This window comes from Cladophialophora carrionii, assembly GCF_000365165.1.
Source record: "Cladophialophora carrionii CBS 160.54 unplaced genomic scaffold supercont1.8, whole genome shotgun sequence".
NCBI lineage: Eukaryota > Fungi > Ascomycota > Eurotiomycetes > Chaetothyriales > Herpotrichiellaceae > Cladophialophora > Cladophialophora carrionii.
In genome coordinates this window covers 467,747-490,254 of record NW_008481833.1, presented here as the reverse complement: position 1 = coordinate 490,254, position 22,508 = coordinate 467,747, and the positions used below count along the sequence as shown (strand labels likewise).

Below are 22,508 nucleotides of genomic sequence, written 5' to 3'. Positions count from 1 at the left end.
GACCTCTGAGTGAAAGGACTTGATGCCATGTGAGAGGCAAGTGCGCAACTTGTATTTCTGAGATTTCCTGCCTGCCTTCTTCGTTCTCGACACGCGAGCACAGATAACGTCCTTTTGCACAATCCGAAACCATTATCCTCGCTGCTTCCGGTATTGCCCTATTGCCCGTGGCACACATCCTAACCCCTGATCGCCTGAACGTCTTCTCTTAAATCATGGTATACCGGAGCCCCCTCCTGTCTTATCGTCGCTGTCCATACAACTCTCCTAAACCCCCTGTATTTTCCATGGCCTGCGCAACTGCCATCTGGACTTGGAGAGGCCTTTAGTATGGTTGCTGTGTTCCACCCAGGTTGTGAGCAAGGAGAAACAAATGCGGCGTCAAGTGCTGGAGAAAGGAATACCGGCAAATGGTAAGCATGTCTCCTATCCCGCTTGGATAGAGGCATCTCAATTTGAAGCGATTACTTTTGCAACCACTGGGTCTAAGTAGACTGGGAGAGAAGAAAATGATTAGCTACGTTGCAGAGAGAAATGGGTTCAAGAAATCCCGGGGACATTGTCTTGTGGCCTGCGTTGGTTCCTGGAAGATTGTGGCTGGCAGATCCAGCAGGACTCTTGTCGGACCAGATCTTCCGCCTTCCCCACCCTTGATTCATATGCATTGATCGCTCGCGAATGCTGCACTTGATCTGAGGGGCGCCCGTGGCTGGAAGGTACCGTCGAGGGCTCAGAGACTCACTTGAGTAAGTCCAAACCGATATGCTGCCTGTTGTTACATCGTTCGTCGATGTGGTAGAGATTTGCCCTGCTGAGGCTGACAAGCCTGGCTGAAGAACCGTGCCATTGATTGCCAATGCGAGCAACAGTCAAATGTAGTCAGATCAGAGCCAATTGCATTTCGCCAGGTCCTCAATCCGAGAAATCTGCTCTGCGCAAATTGACATCGGATCCCATCTCCGTGGCCCTTGTCACAGGGATCTGACCAACCTGATCAAGATCATGCCTATTCAGCCGCTGCCATTGGGCACCCTCTGATCCGATGAAGAGCAATCGCGGCTGCAATTCACTGCGCAGCTAGTGAAATCAATGCCAAGAGCTGGCCTTTCTCTCGCCCTCAAAAGGTCTGCTCGCTCTCATTCTTCCTTCTCCCGTTCTCCCCTTCTCTCTCTTCTCTTCCAACTCTCTTTCTTTTTCTCTCCCCAAACTCCACCTCTGAGGCGGACTTCTGATCCAGTCGCTCGCGGCAGAACATATACCTCACCGTACTAATCTCCATTGTTAGTTGTAAGTTGTCGCCTGATCAATCCCATGACTGCGTGATTCTGACAGCGACACAGGGCTCTGCGAGTGAGAATATGTTCCCCGTGTAGCTGCAGGATTCAGAAGTCCGGGTGGTGGCGGGTCCTCGGGAGTCTCTGGATGAAGCCCAGGTAAGTCTCAAAATTGCTCGAGGTGCACTCTCCCCCGTGCCAGTAGAGGTAGTGGGATCCGGTTCTCCTGGATCCTGCGCTCTACTGGGTCAAGGCCGCGGGCAGCTGGGAGTGTGGGTTTGGTGGAGTGCGTTACAGCTCTGCTGGCGCCGGGATCCCTCAGCATTGTCGCCCTTCGTTGTACTGCTGACCGTGTACAGAGACTCTGCTTGTCGTTGCCTTTCATGCTTTTCATCATTGCTTGGGCTTCATGCTCATCCTTGGAGAAGAGACTTGTCGACGTAGTAGGCTAATGACGTTGACGCTGCGGTCGACTGATCGTCCTGTCTGCGTGCTCCGCGGATGTGAGTCGCACCCACATCTTAGTCGTTTTGGCTCCAGAGCAGCCATCCCCGATGCCCCTTTCCTGTTTCTTCAGTGCGTAGGAGGCCTGTCAAGCCCTCGCGCCGCCATCGCCATCGCGATTTGCGGTAGGGTTGTCCAATCTCGCAGGCCGAGGTGCTTGCCTGCGCAGACGAACCCACCGCAGTCGCCCTCCAAGCGTCATGGGCTTGCACGGATTCGACATCGCCCTGCAAAAGACCGTCATCATGCTGAGCTTCCTGTAGCTCTGGCGACAGTCGTCCAATGAGATGAATCAAGGGACCCTGAGAAGATCGAGCGGAGAATGATACGCATTTGACATCCTGTCAACATGTCCGCGAACGAATTCGAGCAGCATACTAGCAGAAACGCAAAGCAGCAAGCACATCTGAGTACCCTTCAATCGAGCAAGCACCAGAGACCGCCGACTAGCCAGACGACCATCCGCATTGTGTGCACTCGAGCTGCATTCCTCTCCAAATCCCCTTCCAGACCTTCCGGCGCCGTCCGGTAGTTCACCCATGCGTCTACTACGGGCGTTAGAGCTCCCACAGTGATGACCACGCCCAGGCATCGTTGAACTGTTAGACGCGCAAGAGGAGAGGTTTGACACCTGGGAGAAAGCTGCCAATATGCTGTGAGGATCAGGATGGACAGTCCTTGACCAAGGTTCCGGACCCCGTGAGGGTATACATATGCGAAACTACTGGGAGTGCCGTTCGACATCTGGGTGCCTTCGTGCGTTGGCGATGACTGCGCTTGCGCCTGCAGAACCCGGACCATGTACCCGCCAAAGGCGTTAGCAGCCGAAGAAGGTGAGACGAAGCTCCAGATACCGATGATGAGACCTCCACATCCAATAAGAGCTGTCAAAATAGGCAGAGCTGACCTTCGTAGCTGATGGAAAGACATTGCCGGCAAAGGGTAGGGATGGACACTTGAGGCATGTCACATCAAACCGAACGAGCCAGAGACGGGAGTTTTGCTGGGATCGAACCAGCGGAGATGGCACACACCACTTCACGTTTACATTCAGCTTTCACCAGGCACCTGATACCATTAGTGAGGTCTGATATCCAGGCAACGAAAAGCTCGAGGAACGTCGTCACTACGAACCAATCAACACCATGGGCAATTTCCGGCTGAGAACGGCTCGTCTTCGTCATCTACGTTGCCGTATTTTTGTACTGTGGTTGAAATCATCAAACGCGCGGAGTAATCTCCATATTTATGGCGACATCGGGCCTCGGAACAAAAACCTGAACCACGATCTGCTTTGCAATCATCACACAGCGGTGGCATAGGTTTATGACCAAAGACAGAAGACCTATCTTTGACAGATCGAGGACCTCAATAGGCACAACAAGGCTTTGCAGAACCCGAAGCAGAACGTTTAGCACCCAGGCTGTGACAGAATTCTCCCAGGAATAACGAGAAACCACGGTGGAGATGTCCGAACAACAGCACTCTCATTCTCACGACCATTCCCACGACCATTCTCATGGTCATGACCACTCTCATTCCGGGCCTGCTCATCTCTTCCAGGCCACCTCGCCAGACGATCAACCACCCGATGATTGGAGAGAGAGTGGTGTTCGAGTGATCCCCGCAGGCAGTTTAGATACCAACACGCCTCAGACTCCAGGTATGAACCGTGCCGCTGCGATCACGAACGCCCGTGTTGGGGCGCAGAAGCTCTGGGCCGGCACCGTGAAAATACATGCCAATGCTAAGACTGGAGCGCATCACCACGGCCATTTGGAAAGCGTTATCTATGTCGTCAAGGGCAAGGCGCGGATGAGATGGGGTGACAAGTTGCAGTTTACCGCGGAGGCTGGGGCTGGCGACTTCATCTACGTGCCACCGTACGTGCCACACCAAGAAATCAACGCCAAGGAGGACGAGGAGCTGGAGTGCGTCCTGATGAGGAGTGATGACTCGGCCGTCGCTGTAAACATCCCAGACCTCGTCCCGGTGGAAGACCCTGAACAAGTGAAGTGGGTGGATCCCACTCATCCCACCGGAGGGGTGTGACTTACCGGGGTACATAGCGAGGATGAAGAGCAGCACTACTCATGACGTTCAAGCCAATTGTGAGGCTTGTCAAGTCCAGGATGAAAACATAACTGCCCAATCTTTGCTCTTCCTGCTCTTGATATGCCGAGGACGCCTCGGACATTGCAATCTGACACCTCATGTTGTCCGCATCCGTCCGCCTTTGAACACTAGCTAGTGTACTCGTACATTGGCACATATTCATCTCACAGCGTACATCTATATCCGACTCTCTTGATCTGTGATCCCGCATACCGGTAGGCACATAGTCGAACCGCTTGCATTCTGACTTGAGATTCACATCCTGGCAGAGGTGCCACGGTGGCCGGGCGAAGGAGTAAGGATGCCTTTACCGGTTCACCCAGCCTCGATGCTTCCAAGCGATGACGCAATACCCCGCACTCCGTGTTCGGCACGTCTCTAATGATCTACAATGCAATGCAGCCGTCCACCGGGATCCGGGTGACGGGTGCCTGCAGCGTTGCACTTCACTGCCAAGGCTACAACTAGCTACCAGCTTGGTCAGGAACAGGTAAGGAAGCCTGGGAAGCCTCACGGTCGGAATGCTCCTATATAGCTGAGACCGACCGAGCTCTGGAGGGCTCGTCGAGTCACTCGGTTCGACAACCGTCACACAATGGCTCGAGCGGCAGCTCTCACCGCCACCTTACTCTCATTTGTCCTGTTTCCCTTGACTACTTCTACCCTTCCTGCCAGTAATGGCCGTCCCACGGTTACGATTGACTCTGGTGTCGTGGTAGGCATCACCAAGAATGAGAACTCTACCGGGCTGGAACTCAACGCCTTTCTGGGCGTTCCTTTCGCCGGACAACCTGTGCGATGGGGTCCTCCCAAGTCACCAGTGCCGTGGACGACGCCATTCGACGCATCCGAATATGGCCCTGCGTGCGTTCAGCAGTTCAACTATCCTGCCGCTCGCCGAAACCTGATCCTGCAATGGTTCAACACTCCTGCACCGCAGGAAAGTGAGGATTGTTTGAACGCCTGCGTCTATGTCCCCATTGCGAAGGACAATGCAAAGCCGAAGGCCGTAATGGTATGGTTTTACGGCGGTGGCTTGCTCTACGGCTCGAACGCGCTTCCACACTACGATGGGTCTACCCTGGCTGCGCATGAGGATGTCATTGTTGTGGTCGTGAACTACGTGAGTTTCTGTTCGCTCTGGGCCACTACCCCGGGGCCGGCTGTCGAAGCTTACACTTGCTCATCTTGATAGCGTACAAATGTATTTGGTTTTCCGGGCTCGCCTCAAATACCTCTTACGCAGAGAAATCCGGGGTGAGTTCTAGGACACGGGAACGGTGCATGCTCCCACGCTGTCGGATGGCTAACATTCCGTTACAGATGGTTGGATCAACGACTCGCACTCGAATGGGTGCAGCGAAACATAGCTGCATTTGGAGGCGACCCTGACAGAGTGACCATCTTTGGCGAGAGTGCCGGGGCTCAGAGCGTCGATGCCTTGATCACCCAACCACCCGATCCGCTGACCTTCCGGGCAGCAATCATGCAGTCCGGAACAGGGACATACCGCAATGCTCCGGCAAATTACTCGGCAACCTGGAACACTCTCGTTGCTGCAATGAACTGTTCGTCTGCCACAGACATTCTGGCCTGCATGCGTGCGGTGCCGGCAACCACGATCAAATCGTACAACGAACTCAACCGTTTACCGTGGATACCAGTGTTTGACAATGTCACCAGTGCGTACGCCGCGCGCTCGAATCGCCTGAGCTCCACCCCTCAGAATCCCAAGATCGCTCGCGTGCCTATCCTCGGCGGCAGCAACGCGGACGAAGGTCGGCTCTACTCCATCAGCGCGAATGATTCCTCGTCATTCATCCGTGGTCTTTTCCCAACAGCCACGGACCAGCAGATCTCCGATCTACTCGCCGCATACCCGATCGGCGGCCCGCCGGGTTCGGGAGTATATACCGGCACCTTCACCAGTCCACTCGAACAACTCGGCGCCCTGTACGGGGACTTCATCTTCCAGTGTCCAGCACGGCTTGTCCATTTGGAGACGTCTCAGGCAGACATCCCAAGTTGGAGGTACTACTACAACGCCAGTTTCCCCAGTAAGTCCATGCCCCTTGCGTCCTGTCCTCTATCCGCTCTCGACTTGGTCATCGTGGCGACAGCACTGGTTGTTGGTGCACATTGCCCCCACGCTAATGATGACGATAATGATAACACGAACTCTAACGTTACCCTTCTCTTCCCCAGACACGGACATCTTCCCAGACGCAGGAGTCTACCACAGCAGTGAAATCGGCATCGTGCTCGGCACGTACCCGGTCGCCAACGCCACGGTCTATCAGGAAGCACTGTCGCGGTACGTGCAGCACATTTGGGCGAATTTCGCGAAGGACCCGTACAATTGGAACGCATGGCCCGAGGGACCCAACGCGACAGGCGTGCTGGGCGGCGGTGTGAGGGCAGAGGATGGACCGAAGGCGTCGGGCCCGTACTTGACGGTGCTGAATCGGACGCAGACCGACTTGCTGGATAGGCGGTGTGGCTTGTACCAGGCTATTTATGATACTCTTGGGCATTAGCGTGACCGTAATGATTTAATGATTGCATTAATGAATGAGCCAATGGCACGCACGTCTCTATGGAATGACTGTCAAAGGTTTAAGGTCGTACTGTACAATGTGTTCTGATCTACCGTGAATCACAAACAAGAGCTGTATAAAGTGATAAGGATGCCTTGCGGCTCTGAATGGTGATTGCGCTGCGATATCGCTTGAGGAAGCCATTGCACCCGGGGATATCGACTTTGCGACTACGAGGACATGACCTCGAGTGGGCAAAACATTGACATGCAGCAGCGCCTATCTGGCGAATTATGGCCCCCGTTCTTTTCCTGACAGATCACCTCCATTGCCTTTCCTAGATACTATATATGTTTACACTTAGGTGACGGTGTGTATTTTGTATGTCGCATGGCGTATATCATGTATTTTGATGCACGTCCTGCAAGCATGCGTGCATCCATGCATGTACGTAGTACTCTTTGGTATTCATACATTGCAGTCATAGTAGTTCATGCGTATCGTGTTACTACCCGTGAGGCTACCTAGGCAGGATGGGCTGAGGACATCACCACGTGCGGCCTACTACAGTATAATACTGTACAACAACGATACCCGATACCGGAATCTACCTAGTGACCAAGCTGGCAGGACATGAACTGCCCCTGTTCACTCGTGTGCAGCCGAAGAGCAAGATGAAGATGAAGTTCTTTATGAAGAAATATCGCGCCCAGGCCCTCCGTACGGCGTGTGAGCCGCTCTCCTCCACCGAATCGTCGAATGATTGACTATAAGACCGACCAGACCAGACTAAACACTACTTCATACGAGCATGGCATGAACCTATCTACAATGGACCAGCGGGAAGTACTTTTACCCAAAAAGCCGATATATATATGTATGTGTGCGTGTATATGCAATCTACGCCGCACCCTGTCCCTTGCGGTCCATACAGAATGCCTCGCCCGCCAGATCTCCCATGGCGAGATACTTCCGGTAGAATCCCTCGGTGGGGCTTCCCCTGTCGGCGATGAGGATCATGCCCCGGAGATGGGTCATCGAGGCGAAGACCTTGTCGATGCACTCCATCAGCCAGAGGCCCAGGCGTTGGGACCGATGGTCACGCAAGATGTAGACGTCCGTCAGGTAGTTGACTGTGACGAGGTCTGTGATGAAGCGGGCGAAGCCTATCAGTCGTCGTTGCTGTTGCGGTTGCGTGCGCTGCTGCGCGTGCGGGTGATGGTGGTCGCATGATGATTCTGGGTATGGGTGTGGGTGCTGCTGGTGTTGAGATCCTTCCGACGACGACGACGAACGACACCCGCATTCGGAGGTGATGGCTTGTGGTCTTTCCAGTTCATACAGTCCGAAGCATAACGATCTGTGGACCAACGTCCGGAGTTGCTCCTCTGGTAACGGGCCACCCCATGTGAAGTCACTGGCTCCAAAGATCTGGTCGTTGAGTGCCTGGAGGGGGATGAGCGAGACGTCTGTCGAGATGAGGTATTTGTCGTCTTTGGTCCAGGTACGTAGAGGCATTTCCGGGTCTGGAACAGAGGTCATGATCGCTGTGTCGGGCACACAGAAGTGACGTGACAATATAGAGTTGAGTCTGTGGTAATCTGGATGCAGGAGAGGCTGGACCGGGCTGCAACGGAAGGGGAAGACAGGTACTATGTTTTATAGCTGGATGATAATGGACGTCAACAGGGAGGAGTCTCGACATGTCGTGACTCATAATCAAATCAACACTGCGGTTCCACATAATGTCGATCATTGTTTCGTAAGACAGGCCAGGGCTTCCCAATGAACTTCCAAAAGCCAAAGCGTGAAAGAGGAGGAAAGTACATTCGTCGAGTTCCTTCGACGAAGATGTAAAGGTATGAGATGCAGAGTGGTGTCCGTGGTCCATCAACCTCGAAACGCGTGGAAGCTCTGTAGCGGCCGACAACGGACCGCCATCAGGTGCGGCCATCAAGTTGCGCTGTGGCCTTGGACGGACGCCTAATTAGTATCGCCGTGCTTATCATGTTTCCTTTGTGATCCGGTTTGTGAAGATCCGGGCGAGGGTGCTCTTGACGACCAAGGGATGGGCATTCACTAGCGTTCGCCGCTGCTGTACTGCGGCAGCAGAGCCTTCACTCGGGGACTCAATTCTTGCAAGAGAAGGACCTGGCACCTACGCCTGATTGACTGCCATGTCAAAAGCAGAGGCAGTCTGACCGCTGGTAGGCGCGCCAGCATGTGTGCATCGCCCATGAAGAGATGCTGGACGCTGTCTGTGCTTGGACTACAGCCGAAGACGCCGAAAGCACTTGTCGGAGCAGAGATTTTCGCGATCAGAATGTCTAAGCCGACACCTGGCTGTCGAGGCTGTATACTACTATGATGAAAAGGCAAACGTCCGCTTGATGAGTTCGCTTACCGCGACACCGTGGGAGAACATCGAGTCATCCAAGGTTACAATGTTCTCATCTCAACTGTCCACGAGCGGCGAAAGAACATTTTGCGCCAAAACACCTGAGAGTCGCGACGATACTGTTGGAATATACCAATGTACCAGTGTGATATGACGCCGCTTGTGTTGACTTGGAGTATTGGTGGTATCAGTACCTAGATATATTGACATTAGACAAAATCATAGCTGCCTGCTGGCCGGCTGTCAGCCATTATGACAAACAGGCCGAGGTGCTAAACTCTCGGGTGACCTTCACCTGAAGTTCTTCCGGGCCGATGCATTAGTCATCACAAATAATTGTACGGATATATACCAAATGCTCAAATTTGACGGTCAAAAATCGGTTGTATAGTGTAGTGGTTATCACTCCGGATTTTGAGCATAATTTATTCCGGCAACCCCGGTTCGAACCCGGGTACGACCTCTACCTCTTTGCTCCCGCACGGGAGCTATGATATTGTTTTTATTTTGCCGTGGCTGTCGGTGAAGTCTGGTTTCTAGGAATCCATTTTTTTAATCCAGTCATGAGGCGGACTACTACCGGAAATTCTGGTTTGGGCTTGCGAGCGTGGCTCACAGGACCCCATTTCGGTCATTTCTAAACCGACAACTGCGCGACTGTCTAGTCGTGGACGACTACTGTGTTAAGTACTTCGTACTCAACTCGTTTTAGCAGAATGGTTCTTTCGCAATATTTGTGCACGCAGGTTGGTCGTTCTTGCAGCTTGCGATTCCATTTCATCTGGGAAAGGCCGTGCTCCCATACAAACGGGTTACTCCTGAAATCTCTCGGTCAGACCTGCAGCGAGATAGAAATAAACTCGATCTCTGGACACTTGGCTGGCCAAATGCTGCGGAAGACGCCTTTGAGGAGCTTTCCTATTCCTGTACATCCCTGCGCGAAGTACTTCCTTCAATCATCAACACTGTTTACCATGCAAGCTTTGTGACAGCTTTACCTTCAATGTAAGGCATCAGGTGACAGCGGTATAGGAAGGTTGTCACAAGTTTTTTGGCATTCTATATGGATCCCCTGACCCACTGATCCGTGAGGACTAGCCCTTGAGCCTCTTCACTGACAGCAGCATCTCGATTGGAATGCGTGTCCGCACTCGGGCAGGTTGAACTCCGACGGGAATCGTCCCATCGCGTCGTAGCATTAGGATCCGATTCGACTTGAGCTCGTCCGCGGCCAAGGTAACCGGTACAACACTCCCGAACAATCATGCGGCAAGGGGCCTGACGCCATGTTAGCACGTGTGGACAGCCATGCAGGAAGCGAGAAAGAAAGTTGCCCCCGGAATCACTACTGCAGGCTGGAACCGTTGCGAATAGCAGAGTCGGCCGATCCTGGTACAGTATCAGGATGCAAGAAGTCGTTCGTCAATAGAGATTTGCCCATCGAAGTCCAGCGAATATGGTCCGGTTTCTTGAAGTCGTGGGAGAGCCTCCGCCTCAGCCATCTCATTTTAGCCTGACACTTGAGCCGAGCGATTGTAGGGGTACGCGTGCGTGTGCAGCTCTGCAAATGAACAGAGATCGGAACGACATCTCCGAGTTAGTCACGTTCTTCCGCGGGTTGGCCGTGGACTGTTGATAGCTTGTCGGAAAAGGTGCCCAGATCTGGTCCCACGCATGCCGCAACATCTGTGACTTATGCTCCCATCTACCAAAGACTGCCGGTAAGAAAGACGGTCGTGGTGAAGGTGGCCAGTAAGCCACAGCTGGAATCAGCCGCTTTCCCGATAGCAGAGACAACCCACTGGAATTTGTTAACAACCAAGGTGTGCACGAAGGACAACGCGATTGTCGCTGTAGCTCGGGGTTGATCTTCTCGGAGGGACGCGAACGAGGATTAGTACAATTAGTACGGAATGCCCCCTGTGTGGCTTAACTGCTGGGTAGTTTCTCCTTATCCACCACAGTTGCGCCGGTCTTTCCATCACCATTCGCTCTCTTCGGCGGCAAATTCTTGAGGCAAACCGCGTAGAACAAATCTCCGCTCCATGCTCCCTTGGCTGTTCCTGTCGCGACGACGCACCACAGTAGAATAACAGCGACACTCAAAATCGTCCCAAACACCTTGAAAAACATGCTCGGAAATTCTACCCCGAAGGTCATCGTGGAGATGGCGTAGACGCCCAGCGGAAATGTAAAACCCCACCTGTAGAGAAGTTAGAAATGAGACTGTTGGGATGGGATCTCGTAACTGAGGTCTAGGACAAGGCGAACTTACCAACCCATATTGAAGGGAAACGGCCTTGTTGAATAGATTGTCGCAACAGCGAAAATAAGCCAACAAAGTCCAAATCCCCACATGATCAAGCCGAGGAACACACCCAGTACATATACGATATCTCCGGCAATAAGAAGATCGTGAAAGAGCTCGACTCTCGGGAAGACCTCGCGAGAAACCTTGCCCAAGTACATGATCGTGTAGCCGCCCATTCCCAGGGGCCCGATGGGAAGGAACGACGAGACCACAACCTCCCTGGGAGGAAGCTTGTGGAGCGCTAGCCGTTGGTAGTACATCACCAGAACGGTCATCGAAAGAGGGGTAGCCAGCCCCCAAAGCACGTACGAGGCGAGGATGGTGCCGAACGCGTGGTCTGGAGACGATAGCAGCTCCGCGACCTCGCTCCCGGTTCCGGATGCCACGATGGTGGCAGCAATGGGAAGCAATTGTGCAGCCGTGATCCTTTCCAGTCCGTGATTGTCGCTTTGACTCATCAGCAGGAAAGGAAGAGACACAGTGACCGCAACGGCGATGACCACGTCAAGCATCCAGGCCAACCAGGCCACCCAGACGGACCAGTATCCCCAGTAGGGGCAGCATAGAAATATCCAAGACTCGACCAGGGTGGCGAAGCCCATCGGGAAGGTGCCGAGGAACAGTGACATGGTGGGGTCCTTGATCATGACATGCCAGATTTCTGGGTAGAGGGTATATCGGAGGAAAGAGATGATGAAGGCAAGGCTAAAGAGGATGGAGTTGAGGATGAAGAACGCGACACTCAACCAGTAGAGCCATGCTGCCTTCCAAGGGATCGTAATCAGCAAGAGCGAGCAGATGCCAGTTCCCATCGTCACCGAGAACCACGAGGGGCTGAAATTACGAACAAGCCTTCTCCAACCGACATCATACTTCGACGTCGACACGTCCGTGTCGGCATCGGCAGGAGAAGGTTTTCCTTCTTCTGCGGAGTCGCCAGTGGTTATGGGCGAGAGACCATCGCCGGCGGGATCTGACCTCGAAGTGATTCGTCTTGCGAGGCTCTGGCTCGTGGCCGTGGTGTTGCTTCGTCCAAGGCGGCTTGCAGAGAAGTCTGAGCGTGTCGCCATCTGCGAGGGAGCGGTCATTGTCATTGCTGGGTTGTTGGATGCCATGCGCTGCATCAGGGTCTCGTCGTCTTCAGCGAGATACGCCATCGTGGCGAGGGTAAGACTTGAGGGCTTTTCGAAGGGGCGATGAGGAGCTGATGTTGTTGTAATCTGAACCTTTTGGGGCGTGTCATCGCCTAGAAACTGTGAACGTAAGAAGGCCAGAGATGTCTCTGCAGTTCAAAGATATAGAACCCTGGATATGACTCTGCATCTTGTTGCCGCCGTCTGTTGTCGACTGTGGAGAATCTCATCGATGACGTCGGCGATGTCTCGGTGAAGTCACTAACGTCGCGGTCATCTAGCCGTGGTCACATGCTTTGCTTGATGGCGGACATGCTCCTCCGTAGCGAGAATAAATTCCTCAACCCTTGACAAACAACCACCAGCAACCATCGATCCCTGGCCGTCAACCCATTCGCATTCATAGTAGTATGTAGTACCTCGACACGACTCGTCACAGCCATGACGGCGATGGGTGCTTTCCGAAGCAAAACCAGAGGATATGCGGCGTACCACCTCGACCGCCTACCGAAGAATCCTGGCAAAGGACAGATCGTTAAGATAGGATTGAAATCAGGAACACTTTAGATGCAGACTATGGTGTGTCTTTCGTGGCATCATGACGCCCATGCAGCCGCCTAGCTCTCCTACCTATCCGATATGTCGCAAGCCAAAGTCAGTCGCCGCCCCAGATTCCTCCAAGAGAACAGATAGGGCACCACGAAAGCTCCTGAAGCATTGTAGCTACTATGCTTCCTTCCAGCCATTACCCTTTCTGCGGGATTCCTAGCGACACACCCATATTGCGGCAGAGCCGTGCCCTTTCTGGATCGCCCGACGCAGATCCTGTCCAGCATCTTGTGATGCAGGTACCGACCACTGGTAGTCAGCTCATCGTGTACCTGTCGCCCCAATTAGGCATGGGTCAGTCTTGAATATTAGTCCAGCTCAATCTTGATCTTCTTTTTAGCCAACCCGAGCTTGACCGTGTGCTCGTCACCCTTCTCGTCGACATAGACCAACCATTCCTCTCCGTTGATTGTGAGAATCCGTCCATCGTCCTCGCGCTGTCGCTGTCGCCGTCGCTTGGTTTTCGTTGCCGCAACAGTGGTGGCTAACCTGTCTTGTAGTTCGGACTTCTCGTCCTCCAGCTTGACGATCGAGGATTCCGCTGGCGTGGACGGGCCGGCCATTGTGTCCTTTGGTGGTTCAAAAAGATTGCCCGATAGAGTGGGTACCTCGACAGCAATGCTTTCCTCGGCTACTTCAGGTACAGTGCCGTTGCATGCCTCGCAGAGTAGGGTGCCGTCATATCGGACGCTAATGTCGCTGAATGCGCCTGAATGCGCATTCTTTGTTGCGCTTTGTGCATTCGACTGGGGGGAAAAGGCAGGTTTCCGACGAGGGCGAGCAGAACGTCTCGGGCCCGGCATGTCCCCTCCTCCAATGCCCAACTCGTCACTCTCCAGTCTTTCATCCATGGTGTCCACCTCAGATTCGAATTCTGAATGCTCTTCTGCGCCTGGCGTTGCAGTGGGTGTCGAGGCTACATATGTGCTCTGAGGCCGCATCCTCTTCTTTTGTTGTTTCGGGCGCCCTCGCCCTTTCCCGCGAGTCGGTTCTGCGGCATTAGAATGGATCTGTAATCCTCGAGTACCTTCCACGACATCCGCCTTGATTTCCAACCCAATTCTCTTGTTGATAGTACCTCGAGAAATGTACTTTTTGAATTGAGTCCAGAACAGGTTCGTCTTGGTGGCTTCCGCCCACCACTTCTGGCTGAAGAGTTGCGCGTCCGGAATGTTGTACTGCACGGGAATTGAGACTGGGCCTACGACGATCCTTGCGAGGGGCGCCATCGTGTTCGGACGAGGCAAGCTCGAAAGTCAGTTGCGGTGTTTGGCCTTGACGAGTAGAGACGTGAGAAAAAACCCCTTAGATCTGAGAACTGCATGTGGCGAGTCGGCACAGATTCAGAATTGAAGTGTTGGCGCCGTACCCAGTCTTGTTCGCAAAGACGAGTGAGTCGCAATACGTCGAGATGTTTGAGCAAATAGACAGCACTGGTAAAGGTCGAAATGAAGTAAGCCAAAGAGATGAGACGGATGAAAGGACTGCCTATCCAAGGATTGGACCTTCCGAGCAAGGAATCCTGTTGATATGATCTTCTCTCTACGAGAGATCACAAAACGGGTTCACATTGAAAATGATCGAGTAGAGACACTTTGTGAACAGGGAAAGGACGGGAGAAGGCCCGAATGAAACAATCTTGACTCGGGACGACGTGGCATGTGATAAGTGACGGGGTATCATGTAGGTCTGAATCACGGACTTGAGTCCAGATTCTGTTCCTCGAACTCCTCGTCCTCGGTCTGACCCTCGCTCTCGGTTTCTTCATCATCCAGAAGAGGGACAAATCTGAACTCGACGTAGGCGACATTCGCTGGGTTCGGTGGCGCATTGGCAGCCGCAGATTCATCCCCACGTGAACCAGAACCACCATCACTCAGGTCAATCATAAATTGAAGGCTGAGGACGCCTTGCTCATCCTGCCGGATGCTGACTTTAGTGGCCGACGCCATCGCCCTCGATGCTCTCTTGATCATGTCAAATTTGTATCGTTGCCTGATCCTGCCGTGGCTCCCTGCAGGCGCACTAACCACGAACGTCTCCGTGACGACTGGTTGCCGTTTCACTCTTGCTTCGTTCGGCGTCGAATCGTTCTTCGACTCAGGCGTGAAATCTACCGTGCTATTTCCGAACGGGCCACCTTCACCCTCCAAGGAGAAATACGGAGCCGAGCGTTTGGAGACATTGACGACCAGGATGGTGGGATTCATCCCAGAGAGCTCTGCGATAGCATCGCTTAACCAGGTGCTCCTCATTATGGCCTTCAAACAGAGATTGCTTCGGTCCAGTGGCACGCCACCGTCATCGCCCTGAGAACCGTAGACCTCGTAGGTGTTCATATCACAAATGGTTGTCACCGACCCTTCTTGTATTGTGATGGTGAGAGGCGCACCAACCTCCTGGTATGATATTCGACATGTGCCACCCAAAGCCAGAGCAGGAGTGCTGAACGCATTTCCGTACGAAGACGAGAAACCACCATATGGGTTCCGAAGCGAAGACGATGCTTCCGCCGTACCAAAGATCTGTAGAGTTTCGAGCAGCGCAGTAATTGAGATTGAGAAGGTGGGCAATGCGTCGCTGTTTTCGTTTGGGAGTTTACAACTATATGAGGAGAAGAGGGCCTTGTCCAGGAAGGTCAGCCCTTGGACAACCCGTGCTTCCTCCACCGAGAATTGGATGCCATGTGGACTGATCTGGACTTCTGCTCGCTGGGAGAAGGCAACGCATCGGAGTAGCAGATACAGCTGCCTTGCTGAGGTCGAGACCGCCGTGAAAATCGGAGTGCCGTCCATGTTGCAAGCTCACGCGGCAGTGTTGTGGTGTTTCCAAGCTTTGCGAACCGGTGACACAACCGACGGGGAGATTTCAGACGTATACCCCAAATCCACAGATTGCATAGACAGCACCAAATCTACTGAAGTGTTACTGGTTGTGTAAACTTGTTTCAATCTTAACCTACCCGAAAGCCACTGAAGCAGGTACTCCGAAGATAGGTAACGACAAAGGGCTTTTGTTCAAGGCGAACAATCCAGTGAATATCACGCCTGCGAAGATCAGTACAGTATCCGAGAGCTCGAGAGGAAGACGCTCACCGATGAGCAACAGTGCCAGTCCAACAAACAGCTGGCTCTCCTTCCCAACCGTGGGCTGGAAAGGGCTGCCCGCAGCGGATTGCCAGACCTCGTAAAGCGACATTGACGTGTTGGTCAGGAGATCTCAGGTTTGACTGAACAGCGACTGGACTTTCAATACGCGCAAAGGTTGGTGGTCAGGACGTGGGCAGCGTCGCAGGGTGCAACGTGGTCTCTCACTCGCGAAGGAGACGCGACGCCGGCGGAAAGTAATTCCGACCCGGTCCCCATGTCCCTCCTCACCTACTCCTCATCTTGTTTCCATCAGACTGGAGTCGAACGCTTTCCATTGCCACAAGAACAAACCACGGCCAGTATATCGACTAGGCCCGCCATCATGGCGCCTATAAACGGTGAACGTGAGTGGTCTGGGTGCGGCAGCATTGTATGTCATGGTTCACTGACCGCCTGTGATCACAGACACAAAACGCAAGGCTTCAGAGGACGCGGCGTCCTCCCGCTCGAAGAAGGCAAGGACTGAGTCGCCCGTCTCACACGACGGTGTCAAGCACGAAGAGGTAAATCTACTTCTCTGCCATGTCTCTTGATCCTCCGCCATGGGGCAGTTTCTCCCCCGAGGGCGATAGTACCCTGTATCGCTTGGATTCCAACATCTCGACCGACACAGATACGACACTGTCGGTCTCGGTCATAGAAGAGCATGGCCGTATGCGCCGTCGCTCTTCTCTCACCCAGCGATTTGCACTGCAGACTACTGGTACTGACATCTCTCTACAGTCCGACTCTGACCCTCCCATCACTCCTACGCCGGTCGATTTCCCGCTCAAAGCCGCTGCCCTCGAAGAGAAGCAAGGACGGATCGAATTTAGAGTGGTGAACAACGACAACTCAAGAGAGAGTAACATCATCTTGACCGGATTAAAATGTATTTTCCAGAAACAACTGCCTAAGATGCCCAAGGATTACATTGCTCGACTCGTGTACGACAAGACACATCTCTCCATCGCCATTATCAAACAGCCACTGGAAGTCGTTGGAGGAATCACCTATCGACCCTTCAATTCGAGAAAATTTGCAGAGATCGTGTTCTGCGCCATCTCTTCCGACCAGCAAGTCAAAGGCTACGGGGCCCATCTGATGGCGCATCTGAAGGACTACGTCAAGGCGACCTCTCCAATCATGTATTTCCTAACCTACGCCGACAACTATGCTATTGGCTATTTCAAGAAGCAGGGGTTCACCAAAGAGATCACGTTGGAGAAGTCAATCTGGATGGGATACATCAAAGATTACGAGGGAGGCACGATTATGCAGTGCAGCATGATTCCCAAGATCCGGTATCTCGAAGTACCACGGATGCTTCAGAAACAGAAAGAAGCAGTAATGGCCAAAATCCGGGCTGTGAGCAAGTCGCATATCGTTCATCCACCTCCCGCTGCATGGAAGAATGGCGTTGTTGAGATTGATCCCATGTCAATCCCCGCCATCAAAGAATCGGGGTGGTCCCCATCGATGGATGAGCTGTCCAGACAACCTAGACACGGACCGAATTACAACCAGCTCCTTCATCTGCTCAACGACATGCAGAACCATACAGCAGCCTGGCCGTTTGCTCAGCCGGTCAACAAAGATGAGGTGCCCGACTACTACGAAGTCATCAAGGAGCCGATGGACCTGTCGACGATGGAAGAGCGTCTACAGAACGACATGTATCCGAGACCAGAGGACTTCATCAAGGATTCCAAGCTGATCTTCGACAATTGTCGACGCTACAACAACGAGACGACCCCGTACGCTAAGAGTGCGAACAAGCTGGAGAAGTTCATGTGGCAGCAGATCAAGAACATCCCTGAGTGGTCGGTATGTATCTGTTCCAGCATTCATGGTTTGGTGCTTCTTACTGACAGAAGGACAGCACTTGGCTGAGTGACGAATATGGCTAGATACCTTTAAGAATCGACGGCGTCTGCTAGGTGGTTCGTGTGGGGGATTCGGCATGACTGGAGGGTTGATGACTTTTTTAACCTGCGATATGATACCCAAACTGCATCACGGCGTTGAATTGACCTTAAGTCATGAGTGAGCATTGGACAGTGTGACTTTCCTCAATCTGCTTCTTTGTAGCACAAGGCTCGCAGAGTCCGACTTTGTGCCTCATCAGTGCAACCCTTTCGTTGTCCTCTGTAGTAGCAGACACAATCACGGAGTGTGTGACGGAAGTCCGACTCACAATTAATCGTCAGGTGCCGGAGCCTGCAAAGTGTTTGGCTGGCAGTGAAGAATAAGTTCGGAGAGGTGCAGATTGTGAGAGACGCGGACCAGCCAACCAGAAGCGGGTGTAGCGTTGTCCGGGCCGCGTCTAATTCCCAGATTCCAGCCTCCGACCCAGTGGTGCCAGTGCTCTCCTTCCGTGCTTGCACCCTGTCCACCACAGTTGGTCCACACCATCTCACCGGGATAGACGATCAGCCTCTCGCTACGGGATAGACATCACGCTGCCGCTCGCTGCAAGCTCCTCGGTACCACCCCTGCACCTCCAAACCACCATGGCCGCGCTATGAACCAAGATCTACCCATTTGCACAGCGATCTCACATCAACCTCACGTCACTTCCGTTCACTTCAACCTCGCCCAACCCGAAATTGTCTACAGCACTCCGCGTCCAGAATCACCACGTCTAGGTAGACATCGACAGTACATCAAAGAAATCACGCGAGTTTTCCGGCACCACTGGGTCACCTGCTGCAAGCAGCGGCCTGCTTAGAGCGCAAGTAACAGTGGCTTGGCTGCGCGTCGGGACAGACATCAACAATGGCGCACCACCATGGGAGTCGAGGCGAAGACGTCGAGGCGCGCAACCGCCTGCCTACATTGATGGAGGTTCTGGGAAGAAGGACACTGGCGCCAGTGGACCTGTTCTCCTTCTACATCTACATGCGCGACCAGCAGCGCTCAGTGGACTACCTTGACTTCTGGTTTGTTTTTGGTGGATCTGAAGCTCCGAATGCAGCTAACCCACCTGCAGGCTCGATGTGTCCCAGCATATGTCTCTGTGCCGTCACTATGTCCGAGAACTACGCCGGTCCATGCTCGTGGATACTCCGGAGATGGAAAAGACCACCAGCAAAAGGTCATCAGCTTTGCTGGAACAATTTGACCTTGGCGAAGGGGTGGATTCGAGAAAGAACGGGCAAGAGTCCAGAGTGTCCGCCATTCTGAGGGGCGACAATTCCGGCGCACCGAAAACACCAAGAAGCAGAGAAGGTGCTGCTGGCGGCCCGACCGACCGCTCGCCCTCCCACAGCATGGGTTCGGCAAATTCGAGAAATCTGAGTCGACCATCAGGTGACAGACCAACACCGCCGGAGATGCCACAACCCAGCTTCGCCAATTCTACTCCTGAAGTGAGGACGGACTCGAATTCTCCGGGACACAGTGTCGCTAGAGCCGACATCAAAGCATCTGCGGAGAAGATTCTCTACACATTCGTTTTACCGGGCTCCGAAAGGGAAATTGTGCTGCCGGATACGATGTTGAACAAGATCATCCGCGCTATCGAAGAGGAAGGACGAGATGACCCAGAGGTGTTCGACGATGCTAAGGACTACGTCTTCCAGGCGATGGAAAGAGATGCCTTTCCCGGATTTTTGCAGGCCAAAGCCCTAGGAAATCTGGTGCCCTTGAGTGTGCTAATCAGGTTGATCGTTGGGCTCATGAGCTTAATGGCAGGGTTCTGGGCTGGCTACTACATGATCTTGAGAGACAGGTCAAGAGCTACTCGTTGTTGGGTAAGTTCATTCTTCCTCCCTCCAGCCTCCGACTCCTGTCGTATGCTAATAAGACTGCCAGATTATCCTCCCCTTCACCATCGGCTCATACTTCCTCGTCTCCTACCAATACAAGCTCGACATTGTCGCCGCATACCTGGGATTTAGTGAATACACCTGGATGAACTGGTCGCGGATCAAGGAGCCCTTCGTGCGCAGGTTACTGCTCACGAGGGCGACCATGGCGCTGTTTATGTTCGTAGCTGTTGCGGTCGGGCTGTGTGTGCTTTTCATCTTTGTGCCGGGGACGAGGTTCTAGGGTCGCGTCCAGAAAGGCCCGATGATAATCCATTGGTTGTTATGGAATGGCAGGCGTTCAAGGGAGAGACGACCAGATACGTGGATGGGATTGGGCTGGCTTGTGTCAAATTCATTGTCTTCGTTTCAGCGAGCGTGTACAGGGTTAGGACGGGGTCTTACTCGACAATGACCGACGGTTGTCGACACATTATTCACAAGCTGGACGAGATCAATGACTCGAGCCAATTGTGGAAAGAACAAGCCCGGCCTACACAAAACGGGGGGTACACAGCGCCAGCGGAAACAAACGCAACCAAATCTTACAACATAAAACCGAGTGTGGCTCAACGTCGATTCGAACGGATGCAAGAGCAAGGCACATAGAGGGGCGAGCTTGGATATGTACTTTTGTTAGCTATGCATCGATTGTGCACACACGTGGAATGAACATGGTCTGTGGGCTTTGCGACTTGACTCGAGGCTGCGCATGAGCAACCTTTGTCGAGCTGTGATTCATCTCCTTCTCATTTCCTCAGCACCAAGGGCAGCATGCTATCTCGAGCAGCGAACAGGAGGTCGGCACCACAATCCGCTGTACTGTAAGCCTGGGTCGCTGGGAATTACAAGCGCATTGACCCCGTCGTTCTCGCTCAGCCCCGGACTCTTCTCGCTTTTCACTTCATGGTTCTCTGCGTGCTCAGTGCTTAGCAAGGTGCCGTATGTGGAAGTAGTGGTCTCTTCGTGGTCGTGCAATATTACATTAACTCATGTTCTCGTCGCGGAGCCCATAATTCGCCATGGGGCTTTTGCTTCCGCCGTTTACAAAGTGGCTGTTTCGGAAGCAAGTCGGGCCCTGTGCTGGCTACGGGGATGGGCGTCCTTCCTCGTCAGTCCTGCTGGCTGGCTACTAGGACAGGAATCCTTCCTCGCCGGCGACGTCTGGTCTGTCCCGGCCTGTCGCTGATGGGGCGACCCCTTTGATGCATGGTTCACGCCACCAGAATAGGCGACTCCGTGCGCATTTCATCTCATCAACAGCTGTCCAGCCGGAGCTCGCCTCATTGTGAGGTGCGCCCTCGGACGCATTGCTCACTTCGACCCCCGTCCACGATTCCTCTTTGCACCACGCGAACCCCCTCCCCCTCGACTCCCACTGCCGGTTCCACTTCCCGGGAATCCAACACTTTCACTTAAGCCCTCATCTAGATCCATTCCCTCGTATTCCTCCTCGTAGTCATCGTCTTCACCCTCGATATGCTGGTCCAAATCCCGTTTGCTGCCCAGCTTCTGTCCAGCTCCCCTGGTCGCTCGTCCTGCGCCAACGCCGTTGCCGTTTGAGGGCTTGTCGGTGCTCAGCACGAGCGAGTCAACGAGATCCTGGCGTTTCTTCTCCTTCAGCGCACGTTGTTGGGCAGTGGCGCGAATCGTGGCGATTTGGGACTCGAGGTCGGAGACCACAGAGACGCAGCGTGATTCCCATGTTTGCAGGATTTGGAGGAGAGTCGGGAGAGATTGTGGGCGGAGATCGCGGAGCGGGGCGACCGAGATGATGTGAACGGCTGGTGGGGAGGAGGTAGGGTAGAGGCGGGCGGTGAGGAGGTTGCCGTCGATGGAGGCCGTTATCAAGCCTTCTAGCTCGTCCGGGTTGCTGAGCTGGAGGCGGGACAAGAGCGCGGCGTAAGTTAGGTTGTTCGTGGTGTCATCTGGCGTGGGCGGAGAGAAGGGGGAGGCGAGCGTGAGGAGGGTGAGTTGGCGAAGTTTGAGCGTTTGGTGGACGTCCAACTGGGGAAGGGACGGGTTGGCTGCAGAGAGTCGTTTAGTTCTATAGTGGTCTCTCGACGTGGGCCTCGCGACATACCCTTGTATTCCTCGTACGTGCCCCAGCTGAATATCTCCAAGAGTGTCAACCAGGGCTCGAATTCGGTTCCCCTCAAAGCCTGTACGGTGGGCAGTTGCAGCAACTCTGTGAATATATACGCTCCGCGGTCAGAGATGGCGCCCTTGATCAACTCGGCAACGAAGCGTGGTGAGGCATTCTTGCTGGATGTGATTTGGTAGATGATAGGCTGTATCGCTGCCAGGGCTTTTGTCTGAACTTGATCCATTGTCGAGGCGGGGCTATCGGGAGCACAGGGCGGACAGAGAGATGGAGGGAAGAGTGCCTTGACAAGCTCAGGCAAGGCTGCGCAAGGCTGTCATTGCAGGCGGTTGTTCTTGGCAGGCACGCGGAGGCGATGAAGCGTGGGAGGCTACTTAGCACAGAGCCACAATGCGGCTTGTGAGTCCTTCCCGCGAGAATCAGTCGACCACGGCGTACGAGTCCAGCGGCTATGATTCTGTTAGGCGGTGCTCCATAGTCATTTAGGCCCTACGGTGGCGTGATCAGCCCCGTGGCCGTCGTATTGTGGCTGGTGATCGCGCGACGCTGACACGGACAGTGTGAAGGAACAGCCGGAAACGGAGAT

The 22,508-nt window shown here is 53.7% G+C and overlaps 11 protein-coding genes and 1 non-coding gene across 12 annotated transcripts; 5 read left to right on the top strand and 7 right to left on the bottom strand.

Annotated features, from left to right (window-relative positions):
* Positions 1-1,795: 1,795 nt before the first annotated feature.
* Positions 1,796-2,708, bottom strand: G647_08832 (uncharacterized protein; the record flags this gene model as incomplete). Its single annotated transcript, XM_008733138.1, has 2 exons — positions 1,796-2,119; positions 2,490-2,708. 2 exons carry the CDS (start codon positions 2,706-2,708, stop codon positions 1,796-1,798), a joined length of 543 nt encoding a protein of 180 aa, XP_008731360.1.
* Positions 2,709-3,245: 537 nt separating this feature from the next.
* On the top strand, positions 3,246-3,830 carry G647_08831 (uncharacterized protein; the record flags this gene model as incomplete). The annotated part of the gene is made up of 1 exon (XM_008733137.1): positions 3,246-3,830. One exon carries the CDS (start codon positions 3,246-3,248, stop codon positions 3,828-3,830), a length of 585 nt encoding a protein of 194 aa, XP_008731359.1.
* Positions 3,831-4,488: 658 nt separating this feature from the next.
* G647_08830 (uncharacterized protein) lies at positions 4,489-6,430 on the top strand (the record flags this gene model as incomplete). Its single annotated transcript, XM_008733136.1, has 4 exons — positions 4,489-5,016; positions 5,089-5,150; positions 5,217-5,950; positions 6,099-6,430. The coding sequence occupies 4 exons, from the start codon at positions 4,489-4,491 to the stop codon at positions 6,428-6,430; spliced, it is 1,656 nt and encodes a 551-aa protein (XP_008731358.1).
* Positions 6,431-7,330: 900 nt separating this feature from the next.
* On the bottom strand, positions 7,331-7,972 carry G647_08829 (uncharacterized protein; the record flags this gene model as incomplete). The annotated part of the gene is made up of 2 exons (XM_008733135.1): positions 7,331-7,668; positions 7,726-7,972. The coding sequence occupies 2 exons, from the start codon at positions 7,970-7,972 to the stop codon at positions 7,331-7,333; spliced, it is 585 nt and encodes a 194-aa protein (XP_008731357.1).
* A 1,237-nt stretch (positions 7,973-9,209) lies between these two features.
* G647_08828 lies at positions 9,210-9,291 on the top strand. Its single transcript has one exon. It is a non-coding gene; the product is annotated as a tRNA-Gln (tRNA).
* A 1,466-nt stretch (positions 9,292-10,757) lies between these two features.
* On the bottom strand, positions 10,758-12,296 carry G647_08827 (uncharacterized protein; the record flags this gene model as incomplete). Its single annotated transcript, XM_008733134.1, has 2 exons — positions 10,758-11,031; positions 11,104-12,296. The coding sequence occupies 2 exons, from the start codon at positions 12,294-12,296 to the stop codon at positions 10,758-10,760; spliced, it is 1,467 nt and encodes a 488-aa protein (XP_008731356.1).
* An 893-nt stretch (positions 12,297-13,189) lies between these two features.
* On the bottom strand, positions 13,190-14,110 carry G647_08826 (uncharacterized protein; the record flags this gene model as incomplete). Its single annotated transcript, XM_008733133.1, has 1 exon — positions 13,190-14,110. One exon carries the CDS (start codon positions 14,108-14,110, stop codon positions 13,190-13,192), a length of 921 nt encoding a protein of 306 aa, XP_008731355.1.
* Positions 14,111-14,575: 465 nt separating this feature from the next.
* On the bottom strand, positions 14,576-15,676 carry G647_08825 (uncharacterized protein; the record flags this gene model as incomplete). Its single annotated transcript, XM_008733132.1, has 1 exon — positions 14,576-15,676. The coding sequence occupies one exon, from the start codon at positions 15,674-15,676 to the stop codon at positions 14,576-14,578; it is 1,101 nt and encodes a 366-aa protein (XP_008731354.1).
* Positions 15,677-15,749: 73 nt separating this feature from the next.
* On the bottom strand, positions 15,750-16,079 carry G647_08824 (uncharacterized protein; the record flags this gene model as incomplete). The annotated part of the gene is made up of 3 exons (XM_008733131.1): positions 15,750-15,795; positions 15,844-15,928; positions 15,977-16,079. 3 exons carry the CDS (start codon positions 16,077-16,079, stop codon positions 15,750-15,752), a joined length of 234 nt encoding a protein of 77 aa, XP_008731353.1.
* A 473-nt stretch (positions 16,080-16,552) lies between these two features.
* On the top strand, positions 16,553-17,906 carry G647_08823 (uncharacterized protein; the record flags this gene model as incomplete). Its single annotated transcript, XM_008733130.1, has 2 exons — positions 16,553-17,836; positions 17,892-17,906. The coding sequence occupies 2 exons, from the start codon at positions 16,553-16,555 to the stop codon at positions 17,904-17,906; spliced, it is 1,299 nt and encodes a 432-aa protein (XP_008731352.1).
* An 881-nt stretch (positions 17,907-18,787) lies between these two features.
* On the top strand, positions 18,788-20,062 carry G647_08822 (uncharacterized protein; the record flags this gene model as incomplete). Its single annotated transcript, XM_008733129.1, has 3 exons — positions 18,788-18,951; positions 19,002-19,764; positions 19,826-20,062. The coding sequence occupies 3 exons, from the start codon at positions 18,788-18,790 to the stop codon at positions 20,060-20,062; spliced, it is 1,164 nt and encodes a 387-aa protein (XP_008731351.1).
* A 1,070-nt stretch (positions 20,063-21,132) lies between these two features.
* On the bottom strand, positions 21,133-22,148 carry G647_08821 (uncharacterized protein; the record flags this gene model as incomplete). Its single annotated transcript, XM_008733128.1, has 2 exons — positions 21,133-21,845; positions 21,902-22,148. 2 exons carry the CDS (start codon positions 22,146-22,148, stop codon positions 21,133-21,135), a joined length of 960 nt encoding a protein of 319 aa, XP_008731350.1.
* Positions 22,149-22,508: the final 360 nt, after the last annotated feature.